This window comes from Pungitius pungitius, chromosome 17 (assembly GCF_949316345.1).
Source record: "Pungitius pungitius chromosome 17, fPunPun2.1, whole genome shotgun sequence".
In the NCBI taxonomy this organism is placed as follows: domain Eukaryota; kingdom Metazoa; phylum Chordata; class Actinopteri; order Perciformes; family Gasterosteidae; genus Pungitius; species Pungitius pungitius.
This window is the reverse complement of record NC_084916.1, coordinates 576,763-592,972: the sequence shown is the minus strand read 5'-3', so window position 1 is coordinate 592,972 and position 16,210 is coordinate 576,763. Positions and strand designations below refer to the sequence as shown.

At 44.5% G+C, this 16,210-nt stretch overlaps 3 protein-coding genes across 4 annotated transcripts; 1 reads left to right on the top strand and 2 right to left on the bottom strand.

Annotated features, from left to right (window-relative positions):
• Positions 1–278: 278 nt before the first annotated feature.
• Positions 279–2,502, bottom strand: nrm (nurim). Its single transcript, XM_037473332.2, has 4 exons — positions 2,344–2,502; positions 1,607–1,800; positions 1,333–1,509; positions 279–1,120 (listed from the first exon to the last, which is right to left on the bottom strand). Exons 1-4 carry the CDS (start codon positions 2,492–2,494, stop codon positions 839–841), a joined length of 804 nt encoding a protein of 267 aa, XP_037329229.2. The 5' UTR covers positions 2,495–2,502; the 3' UTR covers positions 279–838.
• Positions 2,503–3,015: 513 nt separating this feature from the next.
• Positions 3,016–4,749, bottom strand: limd1b (LIM domains containing 1b). The gene is made up of 7 exons (XM_062558425.1): positions 4,694–4,749; positions 4,463–4,564; positions 4,179–4,246; positions 3,993–4,055; positions 3,550–3,680; positions 3,326–3,377; positions 3,016–3,221 (listed from the first exon to the last, which is right to left on the bottom strand). The coding sequence occupies exons 1-7, from the start codon at positions 4,725–4,727 to the stop codon at positions 3,138–3,140; spliced, it is 534 nt and encodes a 177-aa protein (XP_062414409.1). The 5' UTR covers positions 4,728–4,749; the 3' UTR covers positions 3,016–3,137.
• A 1,802-nt stretch (positions 4,750–6,551) lies between these two features.
• On the top strand, positions 6,552–16,018 carry cdcp1b (CUB domain containing protein 1b). 2 transcript variants are annotated; one of them, XM_037475086.2, is made up of 14 exons: positions 6,552–6,760; positions 6,883–6,956; positions 8,667–8,891; positions 9,138–9,467; positions 9,707–9,922; positions 10,148–10,483; positions 10,947–11,162; positions 11,256–11,612; positions 11,710–12,069; positions 12,476–12,673; positions 12,917–13,276; positions 13,478–13,834; positions 13,923–14,004; positions 14,827–16,018. In XM_037475086.2, exons 2-14 carry the CDS (start codon positions 6,911–6,913, stop codon positions 15,332–15,334), a joined length of 3,591 nt encoding a protein of 1,196 aa, XP_037330983.2. In that variant the 5' UTR covers positions 6,552–6,760; positions 6,883–6,910; the 3' UTR covers positions 15,335–16,018. The 2 variants fall into 2 exon arrangements, with proteins under 2 accessions (XP_037330983.2, XP_062414660.1); XM_062558676.1 differs by lacking the exon at positions 6,552–6,760 and having other exon boundaries at positions 6,770–6,956; positions 12,920–13,276.
• The last annotated feature ends 192 nt before the right edge of the window (positions 16,019–16,210 follow it).

Below are 16,210 nucleotides of genomic sequence, written 5' to 3'. Positions count from 1 at the left end.
AAAGAGGCAGGTGGGGGGTGAAACGGACTGTGGTGTCAGCGGGGCAGAGCGCCGAGTTTAAGCAAGCTCCACGGCGTGCGTAATGCTTGTTCCACACAACGGAGGAATAACAAACGGGTTATAAAACATCACCCTAATCCACATATTCACCTGAAAATGCAAAAGAAAAAATAAAGTTATATATGGAAAAAACTTACATATTTATGAGACTTCAAAATTGTCTTTTAAATCTTGTGTGATTTGGCTCTCAAAATAACAACACCCGAAATACAAATACACACACTACATGCAGTTTATTACAACTATTCATTCAACATGAAATTTATATATAATTTTATGATAATAAAAATAAATAATTCTAAAATAATGATTATATTTTATTACAGTAACGGCACATGCACATTCATGCGTACTTTTGAAGTTTGAGAACTTTATTCACTTGTATGAACTTGACCAAACGTTTGTCCCCAACACAGAATAAAGCAACTATATTAATTAAGCTGAAAAATATTTTAAAAAACAAGATGAATTCAGTTTTACTGTGTGACCATCTTACTCAATTGTTCATAGAAATACAGCGTATACGGTTGGCACATATTTTTGCAAAATGTTACATATTTGCACACATGATAAAACTTTTAAACATAAAACCTTTATTCCATTTATATAAAATAATCTTTGTTTCTAAATGTAAGTCCAGGGGTCATTTGCCTTTAGCAGAAAATGACCAGAGCAACTTATCAGGTTTAGTGAGAACTCCACTTTGTAACAGTTCTGTTTAAATGAAGACAGCAGTTAGCTTTAAGCTTCCCATCAGAGCAGCACCAGGACCTCCACTTCACTCCTCCTTGTGGTCGCTGGTGTCGGCAAAGAGCTGCAGCTTGTGGTTAAGCTGGACGCAGAGGTAGGCCAAATCCTGTTTGTCCAGAGAGTGTGCCAGTGCCAGGTAGGTCGACAGAGTCGCCGCCAGCAGGAGCCTGTCCAGGGACATGGCCGGCAGGAGCCACAGCACGACGCCGAGCTCAAGGCACACCGGGTGGCGGAGGTGAGACAGGAGGCGCTGGGCGCGAGGCGACTTGTGAGACAGAGGGTCCCCCAAACCGAGACAAGAGTAGTACACCTGAGCGCGAGAGAGAGAGAGAGAGAGGTTATAATGATGAAAGCAGCAGCTCTGATGAAAGAATAAATTCCATAGATTTTCCAAAGCAAAATAATGTTGCATCAAACTTGACATTCTCCGTCTCTTTTAGTTTCCTTTTAAACTATATTTGCTGTCACATGAAAGCAGAAATACTTCCAAATACGAATGAAAATGTAATTCTGAAAAGCCACCTGCTTAATGCCCAACAGTTCTGGATAATCAAAGATCATGAGGATGCTGCAGATGATTGCCCAGCAGAGGAAATGCAGACTGAAGCAGAGCAGAGGGAACCAGATACTCCATGGTGGCTGACGCACGGACCACAGACAAGGAGCGCCAGTCACTGGCTGCCAGTAACGCATGATGATCTAACACAGGAGGACAAGAGGATGATGATGCAGAGGGGTGTAGACAAAAACATGGTATGAAACAAGTTCAAGTTGAGCTTTGTCTGCGTTGCCGTACCTGGAGTGCAAGTGCCGTGGTGAAGCAGTAAGCCGTCCTGTTCAGGGCCCCCAGCACTGACTGGAGGGCCTGTTTGACGGGTGACCAGGCGAGCAGACTGTGCTGCACAATAAAGAGAGCCAGCAGCCCCAGATCCACAAACAGAGACCCGAGGACAGAGCTGTCCTGCAGGGCCACCGCCCACGGCGTGGAGTCTTAGATGTGGGCAAATGATGAGAAGAGAAAGGGAATGAGGAAGAGAATGAATAATAAATAAATGTAGTGCAGCCATAGATCATTTTACACTATTTTTTTCAAAAACTCTAAAAATGAACATAAAGTGTATAACCATTTTAAAATCCCTTCACAATAGACTTTAAATATATAATTTTGAGAATGCAACAACAAGGCTGACGATACGGACAAGAAAAAGCAAGCCGCCCAACGTGGGGCTCGAACCCACGACCCTGAGATTAAGAGTCTCATGCTCTACCGACTGAGCTAGCCGGGCGATGTTCGTCGATGGATAAAACACGTTAATGAACTCGAACCACTAGAAATTCCCGAAATTATGAATTAAGCATCGCTATGAAACTATTGTTACAGCGTAACCAACGACGAAGTAAGGCGTAAACAGCACGACCCTAGCGGACACAGCTCAGTCTCCTGATGACTCGTGAAGTTCAGCTCGCCTTAACTCCGCTGCGCGGTCGGCCGCCGCAGTGTCATGTAAGTTAAGTAAAGGTGAGGAAACGAACCTTGACATATCGCCGTGTCGCCGGTGATGTTGTGGTAGATGGTTCGAAATGATATAAACCGAATAAAGTCCGCGCCGGAGATGAAGACAACCGCAGAGTTGAGGAGAGTCGCGGTGCAGAGAGCCCACCCGAGAAGCCTGGCTGACGCCATTTCAATCAGTCTTTATTATCATTTACCAACACATTCTTCCGGGAGTTTGTGGTAATACCGAATATTGTCACACGATGTCGCTTCTGAGTCAGAAGTGAGAAGTCATACAGTAAGTTCATATGCTAGAGGGGAGGAAGGGTGATAATCAATACTGGTGATATTTTGAATGCACTAATAACTTGCGTTGAAGTCTGGAACAGTGTCAAAGGAGTAGCTGGTGGGATGCCCTCTGGACGCCTCCCTTGGGAGGTGTTCCAGGCACGTCCAGCTGGAGAGAGGCCTGGTTGGTGATGAGATGATGAGATAATAACTTGACTACAACTTTATCGTCCACTGGGGAGCACAAAGTGAGCGTTAGTCAGGAGGCACACTCACATTTTGTCCCTACAGTGATCAAGTACTCTAGATTTCTCTGATTATATGTAAACTATCCCGGGCTGATCAATTTACACAGACCACAAAACTAATAACAAACAGAGAGCACCAAACAATGCTCATCACGTGGTATCATTGTGGAGTGACTTTATTAAGACAGAAAATTTAAATTGCTAAAACAGATTGATTAACTACAGCATGTATTTTCTATTTACTGTTTCAAAATGAGTGGGGGGAAAAAAACAAAGATTTCAAAATGCTTTTGTGTTCAAATGAGGTTTACCTCTCCCCCGTAGCACTCTGCATGGTAATTTTTGTCAAATGATACCACCCGAATAGACTCTGTAGAACCCTGAAAAATACAACAAATGGAGGGGAATGGTCACCATTATTTCCCAGAAACGACAGTAACAATTACTGCTATTTGCCATTGATTAAACAGTGAACTTAGCTCACTTCAGTTGGCAGTATCGGCACTCTACATGCAGCACACAGAGGGGCTCGCACCCTGAAATCACAGAGAAGTCTCAGCGAAAGGTCACAGAAACTCAGATGTGAAGCACCCAGAGGGGCCGTCTCGGGTTGGGCCTGTCGGCCTGGGTTTGGTTTCTTCTTTTGTCTGCAGTGTGAATTAAAAGAGCCGGACCCGTTGCTGTCGTTGGCCAGTATAAGAAACTCACCTGCGGTAGTCGTCGACACAGTAAACCCGGTTGTCTGTGTCTACAGTGAAGGGCTCGGCCTCCAGACTCCGTCTGCAGACCACACAGCGAAAGCAGGACGGGTGGTAGAACTTCCCCCGAGCCTGCAAAATCTGACAATGCAAAACCAGCTCCTCCTTACACCATGTGAGGGAGAAATGTTCAAAGTAACATTTACTAAAGCAACCAAGTAGAAGTACCTAGGATATTTCTTATTTCATAATATATTATTATTAAGGTGCCATTCAGCACAATACTTTTTCATTGGCTATTTGGGTATATTTTTGTGCCAATACATGAAAAATGGGGTATTTCTACTTATACCCAAATAAAAGATGTGAATAATACTTCCACACCCGGAGTGCGCATGCTTCACATAATATGAAGTCATAATGTGCACAAGCAGTAAATGAACACATTCTCACCATGTCCTTCATTAAATACCCACAGCTGTTACACACTTCTTGGGCTGGATGAGCTCCTGAGTTCTGCAGTAAATAACCAAACAATTGACTCTTTACATTTCAGGTTGATTGCAGTAAATCTAAATCAAGCTTGATAGGAATCACACGTTTGTGTAATATTGAACTCTGTGTGCACTATATTCTTACCAAGAAATGAACTTCACAGTAGATTCTTCCTGATACTGAATAAAATGGCTTCCCACTGAGCTGTTCGCCTACATATGAGACAAAACAAAAAGAGCAAAGTGAGTATAAATCACACTCGTGTTTTATTTGGTTTTCTTCAAGATATCAATTCAACCCTAAAATTGTTTTTGAGAGACAGACATAAACTATTTTTGAGATGCATTCACTTCCATATCAGCTTCCATTCTTTGCTATAAAGAAATACGCGGCATTGGCTGTTACACCCTCCCATCAGGAGGACTCACTGCAAACGCTGCAGGTGAAACAAGTGTTGTGGAATAAACGTCCCATGGCCCGGCAGGCTGTCCCTTCCCCGCACACCGCCGTGCTGCAGAATGTGCAGCTTCCTGAACACACAACAGGGAGGAGACACAGAGAACTGGATCACTCGAACCCTGACCCCGGAAACATTAATAACCCACAAATACCCACAGTCCGATGGAAGAGATCTTTTCCACAGAGTGCTCTCTCCTTACCAAAGTAAAGACTGGAACTACACCCCGGGTCCATCTCCTGCTGGATTCCCCACAGTTGTCTCTGTGCGAGCTGGAGCCCACTGGGCGTCTAATTTTACGTGCGTCGCAGACAGCTGGAAGGCGAGCTGCTGTCTGAGTCCATGCGTGTTGCATTCGGTGCTTTTGGTGTCTCCTCAGACGCCCTGACTCCTCCGAGCTGAATGGCAACAGAAGAGGCCAACTGGTATAAGTTAAAAAAAATAAAGTCATCAAAGTACAGTCTTTCCCTATTTTAGCTGAAGTAGAGTATCGACTAAATAGAATGTAAACACTATTGAGGCAACCACACGATTGTACTTACGTAACGGTACTTAATGACTTTCTAGTTCCGGGAAGCAGTTAAATGACCAAAAAATAACTGTGAGAGTAATGCATTCAAATATTGCTTACTTAAGTAATAGTAACTAAGTAAGTAAGTAAAGGTCTTTCAGCTACATATGAAAACTCAAAGTACTTGTTCTGCCAAGCAGTTGTTCATGTGGACTCAACACTATCACATATAATATATTTCAATTAAGGCTTTATTTACATTAAAGCTGCTTCGTGCTGTTATAGCAGGCCGGGTGGAGTTTATTTGAAGAACTTTAGTTTTGTGGTTAGCAGTGGGGTTGGTTGTGTAATGATTATCATTTATCTAACTAAGCTGTCTATACAAAGTACAGCTTTTTATTTCTAAAAGAAGTAAAAAACCAACATGTCTGCTTTTCAATCAAAAGTGTCCAAAATCCTCCCGGACTCCCCACTTTGGTGTTCCTGCAATCAACAGTTTGTCTGTCAATCAAACGATTGAACAGGAAACCTTCAACCTTTAGTAATAAGAGCGGGCTGCTGCTCATATACTTATTTTACCGCCCTGATGGAATATTCAAGCTGCCTCGAGCTGTAACCGATGACCCGGAAGTAACCGTAGAATTCAGATGTACTTATCTGTGCCAAATGAGCAGAACACTTGTGGCATGTACAATGTACACAACAACATTTGTCTCATTTTTCATGGCGCTGCCTCCCATTAAAGCCTCATTATTGGGTTTATTATTGAGCACATGTTCTATAAAGACAACATCAAACAAACATACTTTGTTTTACAATTTCTTTGACAGTGAAACTCTCTGCAGCACATGTTGGGCTGTGGATCTACAGTAACGTGGTGTGTGACAGCTGCTGCTGCTTCACTGAGCTCTCTTGTTGAGACACTCTGAAGCTGTTCAAATTCACCACGACGCCCACTCTGCAGGCTGCCAGACTGGTTCAGCACTCACCAGATCACTGCTGTTCAGTGTAAAGGTGTGTGTGTGTGTGTTTGGGGGGGTCAAAATGGCTTCACAAAGACAGAAAGATATAAAAAAAAAAGTCATTTCATCTCTATATTTAATTTGTTCAAACTTATTTTTAATCCTCCCCCTGTATTGTTAAGTGTTGTTATTTAAGTTGTTGGTTTAAATTGGTTGAAACTGAGGCAGAGGGTTAAAATGTGGAATTTTCCATTAAAAGTTGGGTACATTTTTTCTAAAAATATAAGTAAATGAGTGGTTTGGCCCCAGGTAAGTTTTTGTGCAGGAATGTCTGCGTCATGAGACATGTGCAGGCAGGAGGAGAGCCTGCGCAACATGGGAGTGTTTTCATCAACATCAAAACCAAATTCAAACCGGCTTTAAATGTTTAAACTGTCACCTGAAATATGAAGCAATGAGGCTTGGATTTAACCCGGTAATATTTGCGTTTGTATTGACTCGAGTGCTTTGGTGCCTCGGACATGATTACGATGTTATTGGGCACCGTGGACTCCGCCTCCACAGCTCGTCCTCTGCCTTCAACAACGCACGGTGCCAACAATCTTTGGCATGTTGGCCGCGTATAAATAGGGCGCCCATTGTGCCACACGGCAGTAACGTAAGGACCTGTGCCCCCCCTCCCCATCGCGAGTCTAAACTTGGAGGAACAAGCCCTTGGTAGTCTATCCGCGCAAAGGCCTCGCCCTTGGAGTTTGGACAGGTAGCGGCCGCGGACCACGCCCTCCGCCGCGCACAGGTGACGCGGAGCAGGAAGTGCATGTCAACGCCGTCGCGTCAACGTGAATCAAAAAATGCGGCTGTGCATTTGAAAGAGAAACAGCGACGTGTACAACATTAGATTGGTTTCTTTTCTTTCAGTAAAATCCTACTTTTGCTTCCAGTGACGATGCGGCTGCTGGGGCTCGTGCTTTTGACGGCCTTTGCCTCATCAGGTGAGATAATGATCTCTAACCAACATATGCTCGCCGCTTTCTGCAGCCCTGTTCCCTCGGGTTACGTCCGACTTGGTTTATGTGTGTGTACGGTACCGCGTGGCTTAGGTTTGGGTTTAATTGGGGTCGAACTCGCACCTGAGAGTGAAGTGCAGAGTGTCTACGGTGATTTAACGAGAAGCCAAATGGCCTCCTGTGAGCTGTTCTTAAAGCTGCGGCTCGACACGTTCAGTTAATCCAACACGTGAAGACACCCGCGTTTGGAACGGTGGAAATGAGGCACGTGTTCGGTCTGCGTGTGACTTCTAGACCTCCATGTTTCCAATGCTTTATGAGCCATTTATGGAGCTTCCTCGCGGCATGAATCCATCATTGTTTCATTAATGATTGACCTGCAATCTGCCGCTGAGCTGAGAGTCACGTGGTTGTTTGATCCTAATTCTTTTTTTGCTAAATGTAAACTCCGTGTGTGCTTTCCCATTTACTTTATTCACGGGGAAGCCATCAGCATCATCTTGAAGGTATCGTCCTAGATAGATTTTTGGAGAACTACATACATTCATTTTTAAATGGCATTAATATTCTTATTATAATGCCTTCACACCCGTTCAGTGTGCTGTTGCTCTGCAGCCTTCAAGTCCTTGCAAGTTCAGATGGTGGATTCCTGGTTTCTTATGTGCCAACTTGTACAGCTTACCTCACTAGAGCAAACACCTGTTTTCTTTGCATCATTGCTGTGAGAAAGCCACAGGCATGTGATTTGGGGTGCACTTTATTCCAGACTCACCGGTGGACCGTTTAATAAATGGATTTTGGATCCTTCAAGTCTTTTCCTCTTGGGGGGTTTAAACTTAGTGACACACTAGAAATGATTGACCTGCATTTGCGGTGGTCATCCAAACAAAGCCTTTTAATTAAATAAATGATCCAAATTTCTGAGAGAAATGAGGTCACATCATGTTTGGTACATAAAAATGGAAGGGTACGTAAGACTAGTACTGAATAACTAAAATGAGACTTGTTTGTAATGGACGATGGGAATATATGGAAAGCAGAGCAGTAAATATGGATTGCACAGCTTGTGGGTATATTTTCTTCTATTGATCTCCATATAATGTTTTGGACAAGTCCATTTGAAATATCATTTGTGTATCAATATAAATTGCATGGAATTATAAAATAGTTTCTTTGTCAATATTGGAGACTTAAAAAATAACAATTATACTTTGGCAAATAAACTTTTGATTCATGAAATGTAATAAACTTATTTAGAATGTATAGGACACTGCAGCCAAAGTTGGGACCAAAACAGGAACCAAAGAAAAATAAAGCTGAGCTGTGAATTTAAAGCTGCGATAAAAGTAAACAAGCGATCTGTTGGCTTTTGCCACCAAATACTCGTGTATCACAGAAACCGCGCTCACTGGTTCCTTTCTCCTTACTCAACGCTCCGGTGACGCACTCATTTAGCCCATGTAGGCACTACACAACATGTGGATGGGTGTTCCTGACACCACTGTTCTCCGCATGTACAGAACCCAAACATGTGAACAAAAAACGATCTGCAGTCAAATAGAGCAACAAAACCGTGCCGTGAAGGAGAAATCATTAGTAAACCCGTCTCAAACACTTCCTCCGCACCGTGAACGGACGGATCCATGTCTCTGATTCGGCTCTTTGCGTCTCCCTCCCTGTGATCCGGTCCCACAGAACACTTGCAGACGGCGGTGCGACCCGACGAAGGCTCCGCGGTGACTGTGTCCAGCGTGCTGCCGGCGGATCAATGTGCCGTTTGTACAGTCGGCGGCGTGAACGACACGCAGAAATCCTGCCAGTCCTCTTTGTCTCTGGCACCTGGGGAGGAAGTCAAATTGCTGTTCAACTGCTCCCAGGCGGTGGAACAGGCTTTCACTGTGACCATCGCCCGGACCGTGGGTGAGTTTACTGCCATCGTTTCAGAACTTCTGGGAGTCAATCAGGGCCACGTAGACGTTTGCTATGAAAACGCCTTTCAGAGGCATTTGTGTATTTTTGGGTCCAACCTTAAATGGTGCAATCGATTTAAACATCTTATTAATTCCCATCCAATCATTATTAATGGACCTGCTCATGCACCTTTAAGTACTGGAATTCTTAAACCATCTGAGCAACTTCTCATGCCTTCTTTAACTGTGACTCTAGAGTGCACAACGGACCGCTGCAGCCCGACGATGTTAGAAACTCAACCCTCCCTCCTCTCGGAGTTCAGTCGAACCTTCACGTGGGAGCTGAAGGCACCAGAGAAGACCGTTGTGGGTTTGGAGATCCTTGGACACGGGCTGATGGAGACGTCAAAACCATGCCTCGGTGGATTTCAGTATTCATTGACCCACACCAACGGTCGGACTCTGTACTGTCGAGGTGGTTCTGAGACTCATTTAGATGGACTCAATGGAGCTGTTGTGTCTCTGCAAGTTAAGCCGAAGGCTGTGGTGGAATCGGTGTTGTTCCAGGCCTCAGCTGGACCTCTGAGTAAGAAGTGTTTTTATTATCTGGATATTTTAACTCAATGGAATCAGAATGCCTCACACAAGCTCATTCTTGCCAACTACATATTGACACCCAGTCACTGTGGTATTGTATGAAATGTGAAAAATTCTAAAGTACAGTACATTTCCCTCTAATTCTGAACGGCATGAATAAATGAGATGATCAATGTCAGAATAGCTGGAATAACCCAGGCCTGTCTGTTGTCTCCTTTTATCCCACAGAAGGCCAAACAATGGTTGTAACCGTTGATTCAAGCACGACTGCGGTTGTCCGCCGGGATCCTGCGGCGCCAGAGTGTGACGTTTGTTCGGCTGATGGCTCGACTCGCGAATGTCGTGCCAACGAAAAGACGCTGACCAACGTTGAAAACCTCTCGCTGGAGTTCAGCTGCCTGAAACCTCAGGATGTGTTCAGCGTGGAGGTTAAGAAGAAAATCGGTGAGAAATAACAGTATTTACTTTAGTCACCACTTTGTTTACATATGAATTCTTGAATAAATTCTGAAATGGATAAAAATTAATTAGATTAACAGCATTGGCTAATGGAAAACATCCTAAATAAAGTAAAAATAAATTATTATAACACATAAATCCCTTAAAATAAGAGCACACAGATAAACGCACAACAAAAGACCGTTTTAAAATGTAATGTTTGTCCTGCAGAATGCACCCAGAGCTCCTGCACTCCTGCTGCAGGAGAAATTGATGTCTTCAAGGACTTCAGAAGATCCATAACATGGGACATCGGCGTACCACAGAGGACCGTGTTAACCCTGGACTTCCCCGGTGGCTTAAAAGAGATGTTTGAAGCAGAAACGTGTCCAGACGGTCACCAGTACTCAGTGAGCACAATAAAAAGTGATGGAGGGACTAGAACTACGAGCTACTGTCGGGGTGGGACAGTGTCTCATCTGGATCTGTTCGGAGCAACGAGTGTGACCACACAGCTTCTCAAAGGAAGTGAAGTGGACTCCTTCACTGTCAGAGTGGCACCAAGAGGTAAGTGTCCTTCAGTTACATGAGTAGCCTTTCATTCACGGGTACATACAATACATCAAATACATGTACAAAAACTGTGTTATATCCTATAAACGTCTTTCAATGGGCACAGTTGAGGGATTTGCTAATTCATCAACCATTAAAATGAACAATAAACCAGCAAGACCTGCTGTCCTAGAAAGGCAGTCAAAAAACACAATGACAGGATATTAGTTATATTTATGTGCAAAACATTCACACATTATTTTAGATTACAAAGCTAATCTCCAGCTTTGCTAAAACGTATTGAGCTTAAAATTCCGCCTACCATGAACTGTATAATAATATTTAGCTGTTATCTTTACCATCTTATATTTTCATAATTTTATCAGGTTTTTATTCATAAACACCAACAAATCAAATTAGACCACCATGTCATTATAATAAGTCATGAGGAGGACATGATCTTTTGTTTTTCCTGTAGGTGGTAGAATGATGTCTGTGATGCCCGATCCGAACACCATCATCACCATCAGCAGGGTGAGCAGCGAGCCAGACTGCAGTGTGTGTCTGAACAAGGGGCCCAACCAGATGTGCAAACCCACACAGCTCACCCTGAAAGACCCTTACAACACCACAGTAGAGTTCACCTGCCCTCAACCTCAGCACGTGTTTGCTGTGGAGATCAATAGAGAAATTGGTATGAAGATTAAAAAAAAAAAAAGCATGGCATATTTGTGTAAACATTGAATCGCCATGGCTTACATACTCCTTCATTCTCCTTCATACCCAGACTGCACAGAGACCTCCTGCTCTGGTAACATCGTTCAGGCCGAGTCCTCACTATTCCCAGACTTCAACCGGACCTTCACCTGGGACCTAAAAGTTGTCTCCACTCGGGCCTTCCAACTGGACTTCCCGGAACTGGGAATGCGACAGATTCCCAACAAGGAGATCTGTCCAGATGAGCACACGTACTCCATTGTTACCTATCTCCGCAGAGGGCCAGCCACCATTGGTACCTTCTGCAAAGGAGGAACTGTGACCACCATCCTGGCTCGCTACAAGGGCCGAGTGTCCCTGCAGGTGCCCGGCAACAGGAAGCTGGACCCTGTTGACTTCAAACTGAACGTTGGACCTGAGACCAGCAGTGCGTTAGAAATGGTTTTTTCTTTTTCTCCTGTATAATGATTGCAAGAGATCTTCTGCTTCATAATACTCTCTCCATGCCCCCCCCCCCCCCCCAGTGGTTGCCATAGTGAAAGTCAACCTACCACGCGGTGTGTCCAGCACAGACTTCATCACGGCCAACTATCCCAGCGAGTTCCCTGACAACCAGCAGATGCAGTGGGACTTTGCGGTGCCCGGCATGCACAACTACACGATGCATTTTCAGGATCACACGGCTCCAGAGTGCCTCGCCAAGGAGGTGGAGGTGGAGTACCAGAAAGAGGACAAGAAGGCCACCAAGCTGACTCTGACGGATTCCCAGCCAAAGCACGCACAGGGCGACTTCAACATGGTGCTGAGGAATTGTGAAACCAACCGGACGCTACAGGGCCTCACCTTGAACTACAGAGTCTCCGTGATGAGGAGTGGGCATCCAGGTAACATCTGAGAGTCTAATGCTCTGGAGCTTACGTAGTGAATGCACTCGGGTTACAAGTAACGCCGAGGACGGTAACAAAGCTAATATTACAGAGGTTTTTTAAGTACTGCAGAGTGAATATTCTTTCATCCTGATGATGGAAAAAATCTTTGATCCCTTTTGCAAATTCAGTATTACCTCTGGATTTGGGGAACTGGGGGTCCAAACCTGTCCCACAGTCTTTTTGCTCGTCCAGCAGCTGGTGATTGTCTTCTGCAAAATGATGTCTTAATAATGTGATAATTAAATGCACAATTGGACTAAAAGAAGTAGCACATCTTGGATTTAACCTGATTTCTGATCAAATCTTGTAACGGTGAAAGCAGAGACAAAGACTAACTTTCTATGTTGTGTACCTGTCGTAGTCCTGTGTGCCGTGGATCTGACCGAACACCAAGGAGTTTCCCTGCAGATCGAGAAAGTGGGTTCTGATCCCTTCTGTGAGATGAGCATCAACTCTAAGGTTGAAGAGAAGCTCAACGTGGCCGCGGGCGCCAAGGCCAGCCTCTCCTTCCTCGACTGTCCAAATGAAGACGTGCGACTGACTGCCAGTAAAGTTATTGGTAAGATGAATTTATTTTGCATTACCACGAAATGTTTTATTACGGTTTCCTGTTTAAAGAAATAAAAGTCTATGTACTTATTCAGTGTTTTTGGAAATGCTTTTTAGCCTTCTTGCCGAGTGTTGGATTCCACGGTCATGTCTGTACAAGAGTCAACAAGTTACCCTTTATTTTTTCCTTGTTAATCCTTTAGTTGGAAATATTCTCATTGCCCTCATTTTTGTTCCTTCCCTTTTGAAAAAGCAGCGTGTCAGGATACGACGACCTGCTCTGCGACTCAGCTCACAGTCCCCAAGCTGGACTCGTGTCTACCGATGCCCCTCCACAGCTTCACGTGGCACCTCCAAATCCCCGAGGACCGCACGGTGGACCTGACGTCGCCCACGGGGAGTCTCCGACAGTCGCTGCCCGGCCAGGAGTGTGACCCGTCCGCCTCGCTGCACGTGGCCGAGAGCGACGGGTTTTCTGTGGGCGAGTTCTGCTTCGCCGGAATGATCCCGAAAATTCAGGTGCACGCGAACCTCTCTGTCACGGCCACCGTGTCGGACTTCAGCAGGACCAAGGAGCCTTTCCTCAACGTGAGCTTCAGTCAGGAGATCCCAGGTAGAACATGGATGTGCTGCCGACTGCAGCTAATGGTCCTTTGAATTTAGTTTTGCTTATTATTCTTGAACAATTTGTAATGGCTTTGTCATTTATTTAAAAAAGTGGCCACTTTTAAACTCCACACAGGGGCACTATTGTACTGCAAATGTTGAAAGCTGCAGTACTGACACTCTGCATCATCTATCTAAAATATTTTAGAGACCATCATTTACAGGGTCAGCCCAGAGGAGTCGTCCCCGACCCTGCTGGCCACCCCCAACTGGCCTGGGGGTATGAGGGCTTCGTCCACCGTGTCCTGGCTGGTCACCGTGCCGAGCCAGTACGAGGCGCACCTGCAGTTCCTCAACGTCAGCCAGCCTCGATGCAGGGAGCGGCACACGGACTTCACCGTGAAGCTGCTGGGGGACGAGGAGGAGCTGATCAGCCGCAGGGAGGACGAGGCGCCAGTGGACAAGCTGACAGTGTCGCGTAGTTTTTATCTCAACATGTCCAACTGTATCCCAGAGAGGGGAAACTTTGGTACAATGACCAAAATAGTTTTGCAGAAGAAGAGCAGTAAGAGAACGGGACTAATTTAACAAAAAAATACCGTCACTAACGCCAAGGACTTGATTCTAATGTGTCTTCTCTTTTTGGTCTCCAGATCTCATGGTGATCCTCCTGGGGGTAGCAGGAGCTCTTCTGCTGCTGCTCACGCTGCTGGCTGTCGTGTGCTTCCTCATAAGGTGAGTTCACCTTTAGAAGCATCTGGCTTGAGATTCATCAAACTGTTGCACTGAAATATAAAAGTCATAATCCTTCACTTTAATTCCCACTTATTTGTAGATTCCGCTATTTTGATGGGAGTTGACACTAAAATTACAATCAGCGACAATAAAGGTGGCCCTGATTTAGTTTGCAATCATCTTCTGTGCATCTTGTCATGTGATATTAAATTCTCCTTGTTTTTTTTTTTATTTCCTCTGATGCAGCGGCAGAATTTCCCCCCCCAACTCCATGTTTGATTTTCTTTTGTTTCCAATAAATTTATCTTTGACAAATATATATTGAATTGTTAATTTCCCATGGTGTTTCCCACTGGAGATATTAAATGTTTTTCACGAACATAATAACTAAACTAAATAAATTGCAGAGGTTTTTACGGAAAAATAATGTTTTGAAACAATCAAATTTTAATTTGGAGAAATTTAGCTTAATTTATCAAGATAAATAATTAAAGGAAAATGTTCAGTGAGATTTAAACATTGAGAAGTCAATTAAACAATTGTTTCCACAAAGATTTAAGCCTAAAGTAAAACTATAAAGGTGTATATAAATGTCTTTGTGTATACACTCCATATTGACTATGCAATATATAGGCTCCATATGTTGTGTATTCTCTCAAGTTTGATGACTGTGGCCCTGGGGTCTATGTTCGTACACCAGGCCATGTTCAGTTTTTCAGGATTTACTTTTTGAACTCTTGGGTGATAATCCATCTGTCTATAACGTCCGTCTCCAACGGGCAGCTTTGGTTAACTAGTCTGTGGTTTCATCTTCTCAAACAGGAAAAATAAAAAAGACAAGCAGGCCAAGGAGTCGTCCATCTACATCGGCAAAGGGAACATCTTCCGCCCAAATGACGGGCACTTCAGCAAAACCCGGTCTGACAACGAGTCCCACGTCTACGCCTCCATCGACGAGGCGATGACGTACGGCCACCTGCTGGGGGACTCCAGCTACGCCGACAGCATGCCGGCCCGCTTCAACGGCGCCCAGGTGGACACTTACAACACATTCACAGGGCCCACTAGTTCGGGGCTGCCTGAAATCCTAGAACCGGACAATGAGCCCGAGATGGAGATGTTCACGACGTTCCTGGACCCGTCCGACTCTTTCCTCCCGTCCCGCCCGCGCACGCCGATCGACCGGCAGGACAGCCTCGGCTTCCAGGACCGCAGGTTGTTGGACAGTCAGCTGTGCACGTTCAAGAGCACGGGGGATATAAACACCATCCGCCTCTCTGGCGTCAACATGGAGCCACAGGCGCCTGTTTTATCGGAGGACTCCTTTTAGTGTGTCAAGGATGGAGCTGCATTGTGGGCCGCTTTTACTAAATTGTCTTCACAACACAACGTATCTCAGGAAGATACCGATGGGAACTTCTGGGCCCCCATCCCACTCAGGGAATCTGAGATCAATGAGCTCCCGATGGCCATGTGTGCGTCGTCTGTCAGAATTGAAGCTTCAAGAGACCATGCTGTGATTTTCTTATTCAAAGGACTCTATTGCCACACATTCAATACTAATAAGTATGATTTCTTTAGTCTGTTTCCTGAAAATAAGAACATCTTGCATGCTTTGCACACCAAAGGTTTCAGTGGGTTGCCGTCACTGCCAGATTGCACCATTTTTAATGAGGTTTGTTAATTGTTTTTTTTAAACCTTCAGTTCCGACAGTTAGAGATGGCACCTTGTTGGCTCAGGATAAAGACTAAAACGAGGTGGAAACAGCCCGGCTCAGTGCGACAGTCTCATACGTACGTTTATCTTCGTTTTAGTGGGTATGGGTGATGTTACTCATTCAAAGTGCCAAACTATTCCTATAAGGTTCTACTTGTTTGTGCTTTTTATTTCATCTTGACCAATGTGGCAACATTCAGCGTGCTCCATGGTTTTTAGATATTGTTCACTTGTTTTTAAAAGATTTGTTTTCTTTACCTGTAAATACTTTTTTTGCAATAAATTTTAGGAAAATGGTCTGCTGGGAAAATGTTTACTACACGTATTGATTGCCATCGAGTAAAAGTCCCTGTTGACCTGGAAGAGTCACCTTTTGCAGTCTAGAGTGAAAAGACACTCGGGCGACACACACACACACACACACACACACACTTTACCATCGGAAACTAAAGGGCTTATTTCCCCAAACTTTTCCTTTTTGAAGAAATG